Genomic DNA, 20,979 nt, shown 5'->3' with positions numbered 1-20,979 from the left:
TCATCTCTCTCTCTCTCTCTCTCTCTCTCTCTCTCTCTCTCTCTCTCTCTCTCCCTCTCTCTCTCTCTCTCTCTCTCTCTCTCTCTCTCTCTCCTTCCATCTCTCCCTCTCTCTCTTTCTCATTTCTCTCTCTCCTTCCATCTCTCCTTCTTTCTCTTTCACATCTCTCTCTCTCCTTCCATCTCTCCCTCTCTCATCTCTCTCTCTCTCTCTCTCTCTCTCTCTCTCTCTCTCTCTCTCTCTCTCTCTCTCTCTCTCTCCTTCCATCTCTCTCTCTCTCTCTCTTTTCCAGTTTGGATGAAAATAAAAGAGCCCAGCAGCCTCAGCCTGCAGAGAGGGAGTTACGCGCTCCATCTAAAAGACAGGGTGATACGCTAAAAATACCCCTCCTTGTGTGGGCTGCATACAGCGGGGCGGATGGCTGCTTTACACATGACTGATATTTACTGTGCCGGAAGTACAAATATATAAGATGCAACATATGGTCAGGATCAGGATCGAGCCTGTTTAGGACTCTGAATCCACTTCCCAGGAGAGCTGCTGCTGGTCAGTCAGTTGTGTTCAACTATTTGTGCTGAGTCCCCCTGATCCCCCTGATTCATGATCCAATTCTCCACCAGTCTCCATGTTGTGCCCAACCCCACCCCTGGAACTGCATGTCTCAGTGCATCACAGAGAGAGATGAACTCCGTTAGCCATTGTGAGCAAATCGATAAGCCTCTAGCCCCTGTATGCCAAAACATTTATTCCTCTGGAGACGTATCTCTGTGCACTGAGTGCAAGTCATTACAATTTTACAACTCCTAATTTGTTTAGATGCGTCTGGCACAAATGAATTAGAAACACCAATTGAAAACATTCCTCCATCTGTCTTCTCTCTGGACCAGTTTCCATGTCACTCTACCCATCTGTTTAACTGAGGCTCCAATCACATGCTGCAAAACAACAAGGCACAATGGATACCCCACTCCTCTCCCCAAACACAGAGACACGCTGCTCTCTTTCTCTCCTCCCCCCCTCAATCACTCTCTCTCCCTGTCTCACTCTCTCTACCCCTCTCTTCCTCTCTCACCCCCCCCTCTCTCTGAAGAAGGCAGCCCTCATTAAACCAAACACTTGTTCAGGCTCCCCCTGACATTCCAGTTCAGTAATGCTGGCTAAAATATGTGGATGTTTGAGACACGATTTTAAACAGTTTCCCTTTTACACTAAACAGCCCCTGGTTCAACAGGGATAATTGACATAAAAAAGGTTATGAAGCTTAGTGGAGCGAGCAGAGGACTGTGTGAAAGAGAGAGAGGGAGGGGAGATAGCAGGAGGGGGAGAGTGTATAATAACTGTGGTGGGTGTGTCAGGCAGCTGTCATTGGTCAGGTTAAAGGCAGCATGGGGCCGATGGGGCTGAGCCTCCTGGGACCCACTGACTGGCTGGGACACTGATTCAGTAGACTGAGGGCCAGAGCTACACACACACACAAACAGACACACACACACACACGCACACACACACACACACACACACACACACACACACACACACACACACACACACACACACACACACACACACACACACACACACACACACACACACACACACACACACACACACACACACACACACACACACACACACACACACACACACACACACACACACACACACACACACACACACACACACACACACACACACACACACACACACACACACACACACACACACACACATGCATATACCCAACACACACACACATACATGCACAGAGACACACGGTCCAACACTGATCGGCAACACAGAAAGACTGCGCTATGCAGCGCTGCTGATGTACATTTATACTGGTAATAGTGGTGGTTTTGTAGCCTTACAGTGAGATAGGATAGAGATGATTCAATGCAATGGTTGCAGGTTCAAATGTGCTTTATAGTTGCTTCCCACCATAGTCATTATAATGGCACAACTGATGTCATGGGGCTGGTTGAGTATATATGCATATTCATCATCCATTGACGAATGGAAGTAGGTGAGTCATTTTTACATGCAGTAGCTGCTTATTTACACATATGGTTTCTAACATTGGTTACTCCAACATACTCACAGTTCAGAAAGGGTTCACACCCCTTGAACTTTTCCACATTTTGTTGTGTTACAAATTGGAATTCAAACTGATTTTTTGTCATTGATCTACACAAAATACTCTGTAATGTCAAAGTGGGGGGAAAAAAATAGATAAAATATTGAAAAATCAAACAGTAATATGTCTTGATTGAAGTATTCAACACCCTGAGTCAAACATATAAATAGTAAAGTAAAGATACCCCAAAAAACGACTTCAGTAGTACTTTCAAATATTTTAAGTCGCTCTGGATAAGAGCGTCTGCTAAATGACTTAAATGTAAATGTAAATGTACTTTACACCACTGGCTAATGGCCGACATCGGCAACTCTCGTTGGGTTAATGAGGCAACTGTGAGTCTTTCTGGGTAAGTCCCTAACAGCTGGATTGTACATTTATTTTTTTAATTCTTCAAGCTCTGTCAAGTTTGTTGATCATTGCTAGACAGCAATTTTCAAGTCTTGCCATAGATTATCAAGCAGATTTAAGTCTGAACTGCCATTCAGGAACATTCACTGTCTTCTTGGTAAGCAACTCCAGTGTAGATCTGGCCTTGTGATTCAGGTTCTTGTACTGCTGAAAGATCAATTAGTCTCCCAGTGTCTGTTGGAAAGCAGACTGAAACAGGTTTTCCTATAGAGTTTTGCCTGTGCTCAGCTGTATTCCATTTGTTTTTATCCAACAAAACTCCCTTGCCGTTGACAAGCATACCCATAACATGATGTAGCCACCACCATGCTTGAAAATATGAAGAGTGGTACTCTGTGTTGTGTTGGAGTTGCCCCAAACCTAACGCTTTGTATTCAGGACAAGAAAATGCATTTCTTTTCCAATTTTTTTGAGGTATTACTAAAGTGCCTTGTTGCAAACAGGATGCATGTTTTGGAATATTTGTTATTCTGTACAGGCTTCTTTCTTTTAGTATTGTGGAGTAACTACAATGTTGTTGATCCATCCTCAGTTTTCTCCTGTCACAGCCATTAAACTCTGTAAATGTGTGGGGTACAGAGATGGGGTAGTCGTCCCAAAAAAATGTTAACCACTATTATTGAACACGGAATGAGCCCATGCAGCTTAATAAGTGACTTGTTAAGCACATTTGTACTCCTGAACGTATTTAGGCTAGCCATAACAACGTGGTTGAATACTTATCGACTCAAGACATTTCAGCTTTTCATTTTCTATTAATTTGTTCCCCCCCGCCCAAAAAATTCCCACTGACATTATCGGGTATTGTGTGTGGTGACACAAAATCAAGCATATTCAGTGACACAAACTCTACATTCAGGCTGTAACGCAACACAATGTGTAAAAGATCCAGCGGTGCGAATACTTTTAACGGCGTTGTGTCACAGTTGAGACATTGTTTACCATTGCGAGAGGAACAGTCACCATGACTGATGACGCGACTGGTCCTTTCATCAGACTGTGACAAAGTTCTGTTAAAAGGAAGCATATTTCACAGCGACGTGCAGACAAGGAGTTTATAGGTCGAGTTGAGGAATGGAAGATGAACAGAAAAAGGACTGTTGATTCATGCTCTACCCCGACAAAGATTCTCAGAAAGTTGGAGTAACTGACGTGGTGATGGTAAGGCGGTGGGATTGGTGGCTTGGGGGAGAATACAGATGTTCTGGACAAAACCACACGGCAACAGAGACCCGACTACACAGGGGGAGGAACCGCATGGGGCCGGGGGCGCTGTGCTTGTGTAATACAGTGTTATGGGATCTGTTCAATTAACAACCACTGGATTTGTACATTGCATTATACATTCTGAGTGCTGCCAGGTGCTAATCTAGCAGACCTGGATTTAAGTAGCATTGTAATTCTATGAAATGCTTTAGCTGGGTTGGATTGAGCTTGCCTGGTGCCATGGAACTAATAGAATAGTCTGAAAGGCTGCAGACCCCGCACATCTGGCACTTCAGGCAGGCTAAAGCAAACGCTTAAAGTATTTGAAAGATTTAGAATAGTATTTGAACCCATCATTCCTTCACACTGAATTGAGCCTGTGGCGTCACACTACAGTTGATGGAGGAGACTGAATAACCACTAGGGCGCATCTCTGGATTGAATGAAAGACACCACCATCCGCCGGGGGTCAGTCGACCGAGTGATTGTCTGAGGAATCAATTGTAGCTACTACAGTATGTCATACTTAAGCTTAAAGGTGTGTTCCTGCCTGCTGCCTTGTTAAAACTCCATATGGCTCCAGTACAGTGGATGGACAGCTCTCTGAGTCAGGCCCCTCTGGATGGTGTCGCTGATCCTGTGGGCAGGATTATGGCTCTGTAATCCTCTGGCTGTTATCTGACCGACCGCATGCAGCACAGTGGACGGGGGAACTCTCTCCCTCTGTCCTCTCGCTCTCTCTCTGTCTCAGATGGAGCCGGTCGGCCGGTCAGGGCATCGCTGGGATGACCAGCTGACCAGCCTGTCACTCTGTAGAGAGAATCCCCTCTCTCTTCCTCTTTAACTATTGTCTTTATCTCCCTCTTTATCTCTCTCTCTCTCTCTCTCTCTCTCTCTCTCTCTCTCTCTCTCTCTCTCTCTCTCTCTCTCTCTCTCTCTCTCCTCTACTCCCGACCACCCTGCTTGCATTGCGGTGTCCCTCTGCCCTGTGTGAGGCTGGGACGGCCAGATGCCCTCCCTGATCCAAGGGTGGCGCAGCGCCAGGCTCCAGCCAGGCCAACACTCTCCTCTTCTCATAGGGCTCAGAGCTCAGGCAGTTGGGCAGGGCAGCAGTGTAAATGTTGGCCTTTAAAACACAGCCAGGGCAGGCAGGTCTGTGTCATGGCACCGTGAACTGGCGTGAAACAGAGGGCATGCTGGGGCAGGTAGAAATGGTGAGAGGAGACGGTGTGTTGTTGTTGGCTTGGCCATCTTATTTGAAATGTGCTTTGAGTTGAGTCGGTGATGGGCGTTCTAGTCTGATATGAACATATGCCCCTGGTCTGCTGCAACAGAGAGTGATAGCTGCTCTGTAATAAAAGCCCTATTACCCTGCCTGATCAGTTGCTGATTCAACATTCTGTTCGGGATTCAACCGTAGCAATAAATACAGTTGTGTCTGTACGATGGGGCCTTAAAAGTAGTCCCTCCCTTCCTTTCCCCCTCACTCCCTCCCTCCATTCTCCCCCCACGCATATAGCAATCAGGCAGGTGCTAAACGCCTGGGTGAGGCAATGCACAGAGAGAGATTGACATAGCATGTGGAAGTTAGCATCTGTGCTTGGCTTGGCAGAAAAGGAAGCGGAGGCAGGACATCACTCTCATCCCCCATTCAGGCTGAGGGTAGGCCTGGGCAGTGGGGAGAGAGGATAAGAATGAGTGGAATAGAGGGATCGATTTTGGAAAGTGACTTTAATAAATGAAGGCTCCAGCTCCCTCCATCCCTTCCTCCCTTCCCACCCAGCAAGGGAATGTGAGCTGTATGCTGGCTGCCTGGGCCTGACCAACTGCAGCTCAAGCCTCTGAGAGAGAGAGAGAGAGAGAGAGAGAGAGAGAGAGAGAGAGATTTTGAGAGAGAGAGAGAGAGAGAGAGAGAGAGAGAGAGAGAGAGAGAGGAGAGAGAGAGAGAGAGAGAGAGAGAGAGAGAGAGAGAGAGAGAGAGAGAGAGAGAGAGAGAGAGAGAGAGAGAGAGTGAATCAGAGAGAGAGAGAGAGAATCAGAGAGAGAGAGAGAGAGAGAGAGAGAGAGAGAGAGAGAGAGAGAGAGAGAGAGAGAGAGAGAGAGAGAGAGAGAGAGAGAGAGAGAGAGAGAGAGAGAGAGAGAGAGAGAGAGAGAGAGAGAGAGAGAGAGAGAGAGAGAGAGAGAGAGAGAGAGAGAGAGAGAGAGAGAGAGAGAGAGAGAGAGAGAGAGAGAGAGAGAGAGAGAGAGAGAGAGAGAGAGAGAGATGTGGCAACAGCTCTCCATCACACACACACGCACGTACACACTCATAAGCTCCAAGTGTGTTGTTAATATATAATCAATGGGAGGGGGGTTCATTGGAAGGAGTGAGAGTGTAATTCTTTCTTGTCCCTTAAAAACTCTCAGGTTTAATTAAACTAATCAGCACATTGACTCAGGCTTCAAAGCCTTTCAGAGCTGCGTTATTAATGGAATAATGGAATATAATCAAATTCTCCCCCTTTGTTATAGAAATGTGTTGCATAGAGAGGAGGGTTAGGAGTATGGCTGCAGAGCGGGGTTTAGATACTCACAGTGTTAGGAAGCGGCATACACTGCAATATTCATTGCAAGAAAAGCCGAGATAGAACATCATCTTGATTTATCAATTCAATAAGACAAGCTGTTTACAGCACCTGCCAGTACAAAGGTCCCTACTCAGCCATTATACCATTGAGCTGAGCATTTTATAGTATTTGCTCAAGCGATGAAGGTGGTTTATAGGTTTCCCATGGCAATGAAAACATATCCAATAGTCATGCAATTTGAACTGGCAGTAACTGCCATCTTGTTGCTGTGTCCATTACTGTGCTTGTGCCTAGTGTGAGATGTGTTGACGCTATGCTACGTCACCTACCAACTGGAAGAAGTAGAAAAACGCGGGTGAGCTACATGATAAACTGCCATTTTAATTAGCCTGCTCCTCTCTCGCTCTCTATCCTCATTGAGCTGTGATGGTTGTTATCTTGCAAAGGAAGGAGTCGCCCAGCTGGCACACATCCCTTTTCCTGTGAGACCTCTGATCATCGTGTCATTGTCCACACTCATCCTCTCCAGGGGTTCTCTTATCACATAATGAAAGAGTGAGTAGCTGTCCACAGTCATCCTCTCCAGGGGTTCTGTTATCACATAATGAAAGAGCGAGTAGCTGTCCACAGTCATCCCATCCAAGTTTTATTGTCACATGCACAAGTACAGTGAAATGCTTAACTTGCAAGCCCTTCATGCTCTACCCAACAGTGCAGTAATTCAATATCAAAATAGTGTAACTAATATATATATTCTTTAAATACATGTACAGTACCAGTCAAAAGTTTGGACACCTACTCATTCAAGGGGTTTTCTTTATTTTTACTATTTTGTACATTGTAGAATAATAGTGAAGACATCAAAACGATGAAATAACACATATGGAATCATGTAGTAACTAAAAAAAGTGTTAAACAAATCAAAATATATTTGAGATTTGAGATTCTTCAAAGTAGCCACCCTTTGCCTTGATTACAGCTTTGCACATTCTTGGCATTATCTCAACCAGCTTCATGAGGTAGTCACCTGGAATGCATTTCAATTAACAGGTGTGCCTTGTTAAAAGTTCATTTGTGGAATTCCTTTCCTTCTTAATGCGTTTGAACCAATTAGTTGTGTTGTGACAAGGTAGGGTTGGTATACAGAAGATAACCCTATTTGGTAAAAGACCAAATCCATGTTAACAGCTCAAATAAGCAAAGAGAAATAACAGTCCATCATTTCTGTAAAACATGAAGGTCACTCAATGCGTACAATTGTGCAGTCGCAAAAACTATCAAGCTCTATGATAAAACTGTCTCTCATGAGGAACGCCACAGGAAAGGAAGACCCAGAGTTACCTCTGCTGCAGAGGATAGGTTCATTAGAGTTTCCAGCCTCAGAAATTGCAGCCAAAATAAATGCTTCACAGAGTTCAAGTAACAGACACATCTCAACATCAACTGTTCAGAAGAGACTGTGAATCAGGCCTTCATGCACGAATTGCTGCAAAGAAACCACTACTTAAGGACACCAATATGAAGAAAAGACTTGCTTAGGCCAAGAAACCCAAGCAATGGACATTACACCGGTGGAAATCTGTCTGATGAGTCCATATTTAAGATTTTTGGTTCCAACTGCCATGCCTTTGTGAGACATAGATGAATGAATGGATGATCTCCACATGTGTGGTTCCCACCGTGAAAGGAATGATGGAGTGGGGGTGCTTTGCTGGTGACACTGTTGGTTATTTATTTAGAATTCAAGGCACACTTAACCAGCATGGCTACCACAGCATTCTGCAGCGATACTCCATCCCATATGGTTTGCGCTTAGTGGGACTATAATTTGTTTTTAAACAGGACAATGACCCAAAACACACCTCCAGGCTGTGTAAGGACTATTTGACCAAGAAGGAGAGTGATGGAGTGCTGCATCAGATGACCTGGCCTCCACAATCACCCGACCTCAACCAAAATGAGATGGTTTGGGATGAGTTTGACCGCAGAGTGAAGGAAAAGCAGCCAACAAGTGCTCAGCATATGTGGGCTCCTTCAAGACGGTTGGAAAAGCATTCCTCATGAAGCTGGTTGAGAGAATGCCAAGAGTGTGCAAAGCTGTCATCAAGGCAAAGGGTGGTTACTTTAAAGAATCGAAAATGTAAAGCATATTTGATTTGTTTAACACTTTTTTGCTTGCTACATGATTCCATATGTGTTATTTCATAGTTTTTAAAATGATTTAAGGGGTGCGTACTGGCAGCAGAGAAGTCAGGCGCAGGAGAGCAAAATCTGTGTTACAACGGTGCAGTTTAATAATAAAAATCACCGTAAATAAAACAATCAATACAATGGGTACAATGGGTACAATGGGTACAATGGGTACAATGGGTACAAAACCCGTCGCACACCAGACATAACGTGCACAAGCACTTACAAAAAACAATTCCGGACAAAGACATGGGGGGGACAGAAGGTTAAATACACAACATGTAATGATGGAACTGAAACCAGGTGTGTGGGAAGACAAGACAAAACATGAAAAGTGGATCAATGATGGCTAGAAGACAGGCAACTCCTGCAGCATTGAAGGGTCTAACACGTCCTCGACCGGAACCCAGCACCTGTCCTCTGGACCGTACCCCTCCCACTCCACGAGATGCTGAAGGCCCCTCACCCGACGCCTCATATCCAATAGGGAGCGAACGGTGTACGCCAGGGCCCCCTCGATGTCTAGTGGGGGCGGAGGAACTTCCCACAACTCAGACTCCTGGAGCGGGCCAGCAACCACCGGCCTGAGGAGAGACACATGGAACCAGGGGTTAATACGGTAATTGGGGGGAAGCTGTAACCTATAGCAAACCTTGTTCACTCTCCCCAGGACTTTTAATGACCCCACAAACCGCAGACCCGGTAGTACCGGCACCCCGTAGTGCCAGAAGACGTGCGTAAACAAGGCCTCCACAATCTGTAGGGCCGTTTGGAGACCGGGCAGAGGGAGGAGACAACAGGACTTAGAGAACCGATCCACAATGACCAAGATCGCGGTGTTACTCTGTGGGGGGGAGATCGGTAAGAAAATCCACCGACAGCTGCGACCAAGGCCGTTGTGGAACGAGTAAGTGGTGTAGCTTCCCTCTGGGCAGGTGCCTAGGAGCCTTACACTGGGTGCACACCGAGCAGGAGGAAACATAAACCCTCACATCCTTAACCAAGGTAGGTCTCCAGTACCTCCCGCTCAAACAGTGCACTGTCCGACCGATCCCAGGATGACCAGAGGTGACATGTGGGCCCAATAGATCAACCGGTCACGAACAGCAGACGGGACATTGGACGGGAGCGGGCTCTGTACGTAATGCCTGCTCAATGTCCACGTCCAGCTCCCACACTATCGGCACCACCAGGCAGGAGGCGGGGAGGTCTGTAGGAAAGGGTGAACACAAAACGGGTGAAAAACATGGCCCACATTGCCTGGCGTGGGTTCAGTCTCCTCGATGCCCGGATGTACTCCAGATTGCAGTGGTCAGTCCAGATGAGAAAAGGGTGTTTAGCCCCCTTAAGCCAATGTCTCCACGCCTTCAAGGCCTTGACGACAGCCAACAGCTCCCAGTCCCCCACGTCATAGTTTCGCTCCACCGGGCTGAGCTTCTTCGAGAAGAAGGCACAGGGGCAGGCTTCGGTGGCGTACCCGAACGCTGAGTGAGCACAGCTCCTATCCCAGCCTCGGACGCATCCACCTCCACTATGAACGCCAAAGAGGGATCCGGATGGGCCAGCATGAGAGCCGAGGTAAACAGAGCCCTCAGGTGACTCAAAGCCCTGTCCGCCTCAGCTGACCACTGCAAGCACACCAGGCCCCCCTTCAGCAGTGAGGTAATGGGAGCTGCTACCTGACCAAAACCCTGGATAAACCTCCGGTAGTAGTTGGCAAACTCTAAGAACCGCTGCACCTCCTTTACCGTGGTGGGAGTCGGCCAATTACGCACGGCTGAAATGCGGTCACTCTCCATCTCCACCCCTGAGGTGGAAATGTGGTACCCTAGGAAGGAGACAGACTGCTGGAAGAACAGGCATTTCTCAGCCTTGACGTACAGGTCATGCTCCAACAGACGACCAAGCACCCTGTGCACCAGGGACACATGCTCGGCGCGTGTAGCGGAGTATATCAGAATGTCATCAATATACACCACTACACCCTGCCCGTGCAGGTCCCTGAAAATCTCGTCTACAAAGGCTTGGAAGACTGATGGCGCATTCATCAACCCGTACAGCATGACAAGGTGCTCATAGTGCCTTGAGGTGGTACTGAAAGCCGTCTTCCACAGCAGGTTATCCAGTCGGATGTACAGGTCTACCAGCTGGTCGAATGTGAGGGTGGTGTCTCTGCAGCCCAAATCCCGACGGACGTCCTCGCTCAGACTGCAGCGATAATGGTCAATCAGGGCCCTGTCGCTCCATCCCGCGCCGGCAGCCAGGGTCCGAAACTCCAGGGCGAACTCCTGGAGGCTCCTCGTCCCCTGCCTCAGATGGAAGAGTCGTTCACCTGCCGCTCTACCCTCGGGCGGGTGGTCGAAGACTGCCCGGGAATGGCGGGTGAACTCCTCAAAATGGTCCAACGCCAGATCTCCCTCTCTCCACACGGCGTTGACCCACTCCAGGGCTTTCCCGGTGAAGCACAGACACCCTCTCTTGGCCCGAAGGAGCCGGGTGGACGGTTGCCAGGTATAAGTCCAGCTGCAACAGGAACCCCTGGCAGTTCGCAGCCGTCCCATCATATTCCTGGGGAAGGGAGAGACGAATCCCACTGGGTCCAGGAGAAGGAGGGGTGCGTAGTGGAGTCCCCGGTTGTGCTGGTGTAGGCGCTGGTAGAACTCCCTGTCTCTCCCAGCGGTCCATTGTCTGGACAACGCGGTCCATGGCGGTGCCAAGATGGTGGAGCATTGCTGCGTGCTCCCGGACGCGCTCCTCCACCCTTATACCCGGGGTACCTGCTCCTGCTGACTCCATAAGTTTGGTCCGGAATTCTGTAAGGGTGCGTACTGGCGGCAGAGAAGTCAGGCGCAGGAGAGCAAAAACTGATTTACAACGGCGCAGTTTAATAATACAAATCACCGTAAACAAAACAATCAATACCATGGCTACAAAACTCGTCACACACCAGACATAACGTGCACAAGCACTTACAATAAACAATTCCGGACAAGGACATGGGTGGGGGGGAACAGAGAGTTAAATACACAACATGTAATGATGGAATTGAAACCAGGTGTGTGGGAAGACAAGACAAAACAAATGGAAAATGAAAAGTGGATCAATGATGGCTAGAAGACCGGCGACGGCGAACGCCGAACGTTGCCCGAACAAGGAGAGGAAACAACTTCGGCGGAAGTCGTGACACATAGTTTTGATGTCTTCACTATTATTCTACAATGTAGAAAACATTTAAATAAAGAGAAATCCTTGAATGAGTAGGTGTGTCCAACCTTTTGACGGGTACTCTATATGATAAAGAAAACAAGAGAAATAACAAATAAGATAGGAAGCTATGTACACTGCCAATACCAAATTGACAATGTGCAGGGATACTGAAGTGTTTGTGGTAGAAAATCACACTTTGTTAGGGTGTGTGTGTGTGTGTGTGTGTGTGTGTGTGTGTGTGTGTGTGTGTGTGTGTGTGTGTGTGTGTGTGTGTGTGTGTGTGTGTGTGTGTGTGTGTGTGTGTGTGTGTGTGTGTGTGTGTGTGTGTGTGTGTGTGTTTGTGTGTTTGTTCACACAAATTCACACTGAAACGTCCAGCTTTATTACTTAATAACTGATCATTTGATTATGGACTTTTTACATTTTGCATCGACCCCCTGCAGATTTTAATTGCATTCGTCACAATGAGTAAGAATCCTTCAGCAGTCAGAGGATCAGAGCAATGTTCCCATAGCCCATATTTCATAAAGGACTGTTCATGAGTGACTTAAGAGGGCTATGCTCAGGCGGGTCCCTTGTGCCCCACAAACAAATGGGAGCTGAGTTCCCCTCTACCATCCAGCTGGTGCCTTCTTCTTTTTCCTTCATTATTCTGGGGTGAGTCACTGGAAGAGAGACACATGACAGAGAGAGAGGCAGAAAGGGAAAGGAAGGGTCTTGAAAGACAGCAGACAGTGACAGTGTGGGAGGAGAGAGAGAGAGAGAGAGAGAGAGAGAGAGAGAGAGAGGAGGGGGAAATGGGTGGTTGACAAGGCATCTCATCTCTGTAGTGTTCTGCTCTGTGGATAGTCTTTGTGCTGCTATCTGCCTTGTCTAGTCAGCCTAGTGGTATGTAGAATTCATGCACCGGGATTTACCTCGGCTGCTGCTGCAAAAACAAAGAAACGGATGACACAAGATTCACATTAGCATGAAAAAACAAACAGATACACACAAACTCACTGTTGTACACATTCACATACACAAGTGTTCATGCATACATGCAGATAAACTCTTTTCTTGTGTCTCTTCTTTTTGTCAGAAACAACACACCCACACACACACACAGACACACTCACACACTCTGATGTGTATTTTCTCGGAGTAGGGGTCTGTTTGTGTAGTAGCTCTGTACTTGGTCAGTAGGCCCATGTTTTTCTGTGTACTGCAAAGGTCAAGAAGCTTGGCTGTTGGCTTGGCTGTTGATGTTAAAAAAGAATGTTTTGGAAACAAATCATGCATGCTCTTGTAAACAGTTCCACAGGCCATGAGTCACTCCTCATTCTCTTCTCCTCTGTCCTTCCCTCCTTTTTCTCCTTGACTCCTTCTCCATCCTCATCCACTTTCTCTCTCTCTCTCTCTCTCTCTCTCTCTCTCTCTCTCTCTCTCTCTCTCTCTCTCTCTCTCTCTCGCTACTGCCGGTGGTCTGTTGCTGCTAGAGAAGCGGTGAGCAGGGAGATAAGGAGAGAGAAACATAGCACACGCTTGAAGCAGGGGGAGGTGAAGAAAGTAAAGGAGAAAAAAACAGGCAGAGAAAGCGAAGAAAAGGAGAGAGAAAGAAAGGAAACGGAGCAGCGGACCGACCAGCGTCGGTGTGTCCTCCAGGTGGTGTGGGTGTGAGTGAAACATTGGGCAGACGCCCGGGCAGAGTGGCAGCCACAGTGTCCCTGAGGGGCCTGGTCGGGGAGAACAAGGACAGAGAGGCAGGAGGAGGACACACAGGAAAAGTATATGGACTCAGACAGAGCGATTGAGAGTGAGAGCTGACCTAGTGAAATATCAGAAGCCCTCCCCTGAGAGTGGCCCTGTTCAGATAGCTGATAGCTGAGAGAGAGGCTGTGGGTTACAGCTGCACTGCCGCCCTTCGGTGACAGAATAAACAAAAACAAACCTACACAGGAAGAAACAAGCTGCTGAGAAACAGGGAACAAAGTGGTGTGGAGGTGAACAAAGGACGTGAGCAAATGCAGCAGTACTCCGGGGCTTCAGGATCAAAGCTCGACGACTTCAACTGAACATGGACTCTGAGGAGGACACACAGGAAAAGTATATGGACTCAGACAGAGCGATTGAGAGTGAGAGCTGAGCTAGTGAAATATCAGAAGCCCTCCCCTGAGAGTGGCCCTGTTCAGATAGCTGATAGCTGAGAGAGAGGCTGTGGGTTACAGCTGCACTGCCGCCCTTCAGTGACAGAATAAACAAAAACAAACCTACACAGGAAGAAACAAGCTGCTGAGAAACAGGGAACAAAGTGGTGTGGAGGTGAACAAAGGACGTGAGCAAATGCAGCAGAACTCCGGGGCTTCAGGATCAAAGCTCGACGACTTCAACTGAACATGGACTCTGAGGATTGGGACCAGGAATAAAACTATAGGATTAGGGTCTGTTATCAAGGGCTTTCTAACTGGCAGGATTTTGTGCTGGTGTGTGCAGGAGAACTCTCTTTGTCTGGGATGTGAGCTCTGCTACTGAACCGTGGAACAAGGCGGGGGTCCAGGGGGGAGCGTAGGAGGGAGAGTGACTGACAGACCGATTGGGAGGTTGAAGTGTTGGCAGTAGCAGACAAAGTTTGATAGACAGAGAAGAGGGAGAGAGAGAGAGAGAGAGAGAGAGAGAGAGAGAGAGAGAGAGAGAGAGAGAGAGAGAGAGAGAGAGAGAGAGAGAGAGAGAGAGAGAGAGAGAGAGAGAGAGAGAGAGAGAGAGAGAGGGAGAGAGAGAGAGGAAGAGGGAGAGAGAGGGAAGAAGAGGGAGAGAGAGGGAAGAAAAGGGAGAGAGAGAGAGAAGAAGAGGGAGAGAGAGAGAGAAGAAGAGGGAGAGAGAGGGAAGAAGAGGGAGAGAGAGAGAGAGAGAGAGAGAGAGAGAGAGAGAGAGAGAGAGAGAGAGAGAGAGAGAGAGAGAGAGAGAGAGAGAGAGAGAAGAAGAGGGAGAGAGGGATGGTGGTTTCTTCCGTCAGTCCTCTCCGTCGTGCCCAGAGCTTCCAGAGATGAGTCAGAGGAAGCTGACACGACAGATGAATCTGTGGGAGACCCCCGAGGGGTTGACCACGCCCAGCCTGACCCCCACCTCTCCCTACGTCACCTCCGCTAACTCACCTGTGTCCCCTGATCACGACCACACTCGGGGACACGGGAATTCCGTGTTTTTCCGCCGTATGAAGCTCAACCGAAGTATAGAGCGCAGACTGTCGTCTCAGTCTCACCTTCCTCTCAGGTATTCATGGGGTTCACGTAGCCACCCACAGTTAATAGGCCCTCTGGTGTGTGTGTGTGTGTGTGTGTGTGTGTGTGTGTGTGTGTGTGTGTGTGTGTGTGTGTGTGTGTGTGTGTGTGTGTGTGTGTGTGTGTGTGTGTGTGTGTGTGTGTGTGTGTGTGTGTGCTTCACAATATCTCCCTCCATGATGTGCTTTTCATTTTTGATGAAGCTGTAGAGACATTCATGGTTCAAAAAAGAGAAATCACCCTCTAAACCTAAGAAGTATGTTTCTGTGTACACTTTGGCTAAACTCTCACTAAGCTTCTGTTTGACTGGTTCTCTTTGAGATTATTCCTAATCTTGTGTTTGGGGTCATGTGGTTGTCTGTAACGCTAGATTGGTATGGTGCTCTTGTGTATATATGTAGATCAGCTTTAATATTGCAGATGAATTGTAGCTTCCATCAAAGTAATTTGTCTGCATCATCTCCAATCCCCCATATATATTGTTTTAAATATCTCAATATCAATTCATTCATGGGTAACAATAAGTACCTTGGTGAGATTGTTTTAAGTTAAAATGGTCAAAAACATACACAAATAGCTACTTAGCAATTTCTCAAGCAAGAATGTTGCTAGGACTGTCTGCCTGGGAGTGGTCTGAGTGGGGAGGGGAATACTAGGTGTTATTGGCAGAGAGGTTTGAAACTCTCTTTCTTATTGGTCTGTTACCTAATTTACCGTCTGGTGATGTCACCAGGCAGGCCAAAACTTCTTCCCACCTATGGTTGCAAAATTCCGGGAACATTCAATATATTCACTGGTTTTCCCAAAATCGAGGTTGGAGGTTTCACGGAATCAGGAGAGAATAAGCAGGAAATCCAGACTCCTCACACAGGCAATTTCGGGCTGTATTTTTAAACAACTCTTACACTAAAAGGGCATTATCATCACTTTTTACAAATTCACAGATTTATTCCAACCTCTTAGTGTGTAAATATATATAAAACACAGGGAAATGCCTTTAATGAAGCATTGATCCAGACAACTTTCCTGTCTCTCTCACTTTGTCTTTCAGTTTTGACTCAGAGAATGGTCCTTCGCCCGGCCGCAGCCCCATGGATTCGCAGGCGAGTCCTGTGCTGGGGCTGCACCCCTCCTTTACCACAGAGGGGTGCAGGAGTCGCGGGGAGCGCAGGGAGTCCTTCCTGTACCGATCAGACTCCGACTATGACATGTCCCCCAAGAACATGTCACGCAACTCCTCCATCAACAGTGAGGGGTGAGTATCAAACCTGGGCGGGGGTTTCAACTTATAGGACTATTCCATTGGTTCCATTGCGCCAGGCAAACTCAATCAAGCCCAGATAATGTATAGTGCTAATTGAACCCTGGTTTGGTGAGTATGTACCCCCTTACAACCTCCACTTCCTGTGTTCATCACATGCCATCAAAACCACCTTGGCTAATCCACATGGTTAAAACCCCTCTGAGTGAAAGTAGCCTCACTGACACTCTAGATTGCTGCAACACCATACATTACTCACTATACAATCACAATCAGCCGACTTGGCATTCATGATTATTATGATTATGGCAGTATTATGCTAATGTTCATACTAAAATATCTTTCGCTTCACAGCGGTGTAATTTGTCTTGGTCTGCTTCCATTTCAGGAAGATGCTTTTTGGTCAGAACCAAAAATATTTGGTTTAGATTCAGATAGGGCTATGGATACCATTGGTTCACATACATATCCCGTATGTGTTAATGTAAACTGTCATAGAGGTTACACCTCAGCGATAACTCTCCATCTATCCTGCTGACCTTACTGTCATCTCCTTCCTCTGTTCATTTTCTATCTCTCTTTCTACAGGCATGCAGAAGATCTCATAGTCACCCCTTTTGCTCAGGTAAGCACCAGCTCTGCAGTTTGCTGATGAAGTGACGTACACGTCACCCTTCCTGCCGAAAGATAGAACAATGCCGTAAAGAACTCGAAAGCGGCTAAACCGAGTATGTAAGTGAATTTGTCTCGCTCTGCTCTCTGCCCCTCTCCCCGCCGCCCCCACCCCCCGCCGTCCGTCCATCCCCCAGGTGTTGGCCAGTCTACGAACTGTAAGAAGCAACTTCACCATCCTCGCCAATGTCACGACACCCACTAACAAGTCAGTAGCATCTCGTCAGCCACGTCACCCTTTCAACCCCTCTTAATGTGGCCACATCTCTCTTCTCTATCGCAGCATGAATGATATGTTCCCACTGGACCTGTGCAGTCCTTATTCTCACTGGAATATGAAGAGTTTATTTCCAAAACACTATATCAACCAATTTTTCACTTGTGTTTTTTTCACCAGGAATGATTAATTGTTCGTACCTTCGTGTGTGTGTAAAATATTACTGTTCTCAAGATGTTTTCTGGAATAGATTTTAGATGTGTATGAAAATGTTTTTTTTTTTTGCAAAACGCTATATATCCATTGTTTAGCTGGAATGGAATCTTCGTGACCTGTATATTTGACTGTGATATGTGGTTGTCTCACCTAGCTACTGTATCTTAAGATGAATGCCTTACTATATAAGTCGCTGTGTATAAGAGCACCTGCCAAATGACTCAAATGTCAAATGTAAGGGTTTTATATACAGATATCAAATCAAATCATATCATATTACTGTATTGAATTATTACAATAGTTATTTTTTATTATATTGATGTCAGAAATGTATCATTAGTACATTTCGTTATGAAAACGGGTCGTTATTTGTTACATTTGACTGTGTAAAACCGAACAGTACTCCCTTATTTCTCTGAGAATGAGGCGGATATACAGCATTTTGCAAAGAAAATACATTATTATTTGTCTTTCTTGAAATGAAACGACCAAGTGATCGATTTAAACAAATACATGTCTGTCATTGAACAACCAAATGCCATGATTAGATAGTGAAAAAACACCAATCTGTTCATTATTTCGTTAAACAATAACAGTTAATTTACCAACATTTCTGAAAATGGATATTTACTGTTTTTGAATTAAACTCTTCATATGTAGTTTTAGTAAATATCACATTTCTTCCTTCTATTTTGTCAGAACTGTGTCATATCAGTAGGGTATAATGTGGCAATACTCTCCTCACGTTGTCTCTTTATCGTGTTCTGCTGAGATCATCATGTCCCCAGTGGAAGTCTGAAAGACTGACTGAAAGACTGCCTGACTGGCTGACTACCTGACAGACTAACAGACAGACAGACTGACTGCCTGACTACCTGACTGACTGGTTATTCACAAGGATAGAAGTGGTCAATAATGCTAAATATATCCTCCTTTGTAATGCAAGAAACAGGCAGAGCATGAGTTGGCAGGCTTTTTAGCAGTACGTCAATATGAGCAGTAACAATGCAACATGGAATTATCTAGAGCTATAATTAGTGAGCATGATGCTCTCAGCTCCAAACAGAAACCTCCCTCACTAGACTGCAAGTTGAACCTCCATGTAGAGAAAGAGACAGCTGAGAGCTGAGAGAGCCTCGCTTAAAGGAGGCATTGTTTTTAATATTGTTAGCTACAACAATATTTCAAAAGACTGCGATGCAGATCTATGCAAATAGTTTATGATTCCTCACAAATGTTATTGTCCATAATACAGATGAGGTTAAATATGTTTGCTTATCTATTTCCAGTGTTATGTTGTTACGCTACACAATTCATGCCCAATACAACCTTAATGTTCTTAGAGTCCACTAGAGAGCACGCTTTATCATTTCCAATGATGATGTAATGATCTATTTGTCCACAGGAGGTCACCAGTGACAAGCCAACCCACTGTTCCCCAGGCAACACTCTCTGGTAGGTTTCCTGCTAAAATGAACTTTAGTCTACTGATTGGGAACACTCTCCCACACAACTCACAGTGTTTTGGTAGTGTGCACTCAAGCTTCCAAAAACTCATAAAGAAATGCACCGATATTAATAGAAGAATTTGCAGCAACATGGCCTGTGGCTTTCTCAATAATGGATACCGATAGGCTGCATTTAATTCTGCAGATGATTTGAATAATAAGTGTCAATCTGGAGTCTCAACTGAACTATTCTAAGAAATGACAAATGTAGCAATTTGACTGATACAGTTCAAGAGAACACACAGATGCAGAGAATATGACCGTTACACAGACCATTATATTATGATACATTATATTATATCAATGCAGAGATTATACCGGTTATAATAATACATACAGCACATTAATGCCACCCTCTTCACTCCTGTGTATGTGTGTAGATGAGACGTACCAGCAGATGGCAAGGGAGACTCTGGCTGAGTTAGACTGGTGTCTGGACCAGCTGGAGACCATCCAGACCCACCGCAGTGTCGGTGACATGGCCTCCAACAAGGTATTACCACTTCTACCACTTCCATCACCCTACACCATCACTACCACTAGTCCGTACCATCACTACCACTACTCTACACTACCACTACTCTACACTACCACTACCACTACCACTACTAATACCCTACATCATCACTACCACTAGGCCGTACCATCACTACCACTACTCTACACTACCACTACTACTACCAATACCCTACACCATCACTACCACTACTCTACACTACCACTACCACTACTAATACCCTACACGATCACTACCACTAGGCCGTACCATCACTACCACTACTCTACACTACCACTACCACTACTAATACCCTACACGATCACTACCACTAGGCCGTACCATCACTACCACTAGTCCGTACCATCACTACCACTACTCTACACTACCACTACCACTACTAATACCCTACACGATCACTACCACTAGGCCGTACCATCACTACCACTACTCTACACTACCACTACCATTACTACTACCAATACCCTACACCATCACTACCACTAGTCCGTACCATCACTACCACTACTCTACACTACCACTACCACTACTACTACCAATACCCTACATCATCACTACCACTAGGCCGTACCATCACTACCACTACTCTACACTACCACTACCACTACTACTACCAATACCCTACACAGCTACTACCACTACCCTACACAACCACTACCACTACTACAACCACTACCACTACCAATACCCTACACAGCTACTACCACTACCCTACACCATCACTACCACTACCACTACTACAACCACTACCACTAGCCCGTACCATCACTACCACTACTCTACTCTACTCTACTCTATTCTACACTACCACTACCCTACACAGCTACTACCACTACCTTACACAACCACTACCACTACCCTACACCACCACTACCACCACCACCACCACTACCACTACCAGCACCTTACACAGCTACTACCTCTACCCTACACAACCACTACCACCACCACTACTACTACCACTACCCTACACTACCACTACCACTACCAGTACCCTACACAGCTACTACCACTACCCTACACAAGCACTAACACCACCACTACTACTACCACTACCCTACACAACCACTACCACTACCCTACACCACCACCACTACCACCACTACTACTACCACTACCTTGCACAACCACTACCACTACCCTACACCACCACCACTACCACCACTACTACTACCACTACCTTACACAACCACTACCACTACCCTACACCACCACTACCACCACTACCACTACCAGCACCCTACACAACCACTACCACCACCACTACTACTACCACTACCTTACACCACCACTACCACTAACCTACACCACCACTACCACCACCACCACTACTACTATCACTACCCTACACAACCACTACCACCACCACTACTACTACCACTACCCTACTCCACCATTACCACCACCACTACTACCACCACTACCACTATTCCGTACCACCACTACCACTACCCTACACTACCACTACCAGTACCCTACACAGATACTACCACGACCACTACCACTACCCTACACCACCACAACCTTACACTATCACTACCACTACCCTACACCACCACAACCTTACACTACCACTACCACTACCACTACCCTACACAACCACTAGCCCACACTAC

At 46.4% G+C, this 20,979-nt stretch overlaps 1 protein-coding gene across 2 annotated transcripts in view; it reads left to right on the top strand.

Annotated features, from left to right (window-relative positions):
• Positions 1 to 20,979, top strand: part of LOC118384161 (cAMP-specific 3',5'-cyclic phosphodiesterase 4C) — an 81,417-nt gene that overhangs the window by 35,726 nt on the left and 24,712 nt on the right. Inside the window, exons 1-6 of one of the 2 annotated variants that reach the window (XM_052491029.1) lie at positions 14,489 to 14,964; positions 16,024 to 16,227; positions 16,822 to 16,858; positions 17,043 to 17,113; positions 18,744 to 18,793; positions 19,227 to 19,339. In XM_052491029.1, the coding sequence (XP_052346989.1) occupies positions 14,738 to 14,964; positions 16,024 to 16,227; positions 16,822 to 16,858; positions 17,043 to 17,113; positions 18,744 to 18,793; positions 19,227 to 19,339 (702 nt within the window). In that variant the 5' untranslated portion in view covers positions 14,489 to 14,737. Of the gene's footprint in view, positions 1 to 14,488; positions 14,965 to 16,023; positions 16,228 to 16,821; positions 16,859 to 17,042; positions 17,114 to 18,743; positions 18,794 to 19,226; positions 19,340 to 20,979 lie in introns of those variants that run through there. The other variant, XM_052491028.1, reaches the window with a different exon arrangement.

The sequence above is a fragment of the Oncorhynchus keta genome, chromosome 32 (genome assembly GCF_023373465.1).
Source record: "Oncorhynchus keta strain PuntledgeMale-10-30-2019 chromosome 32, Oket_V2, whole genome shotgun sequence".
Lineage (NCBI taxonomy): Eukaryota > Metazoa > Chordata > Actinopteri > Salmoniformes > Salmonidae > Oncorhynchus > Oncorhynchus keta.
The sequence above is the reverse complement of the archived record's forward strand: the minus strand, read 5'-3'. Positions and strand labels throughout refer to the sequence as shown.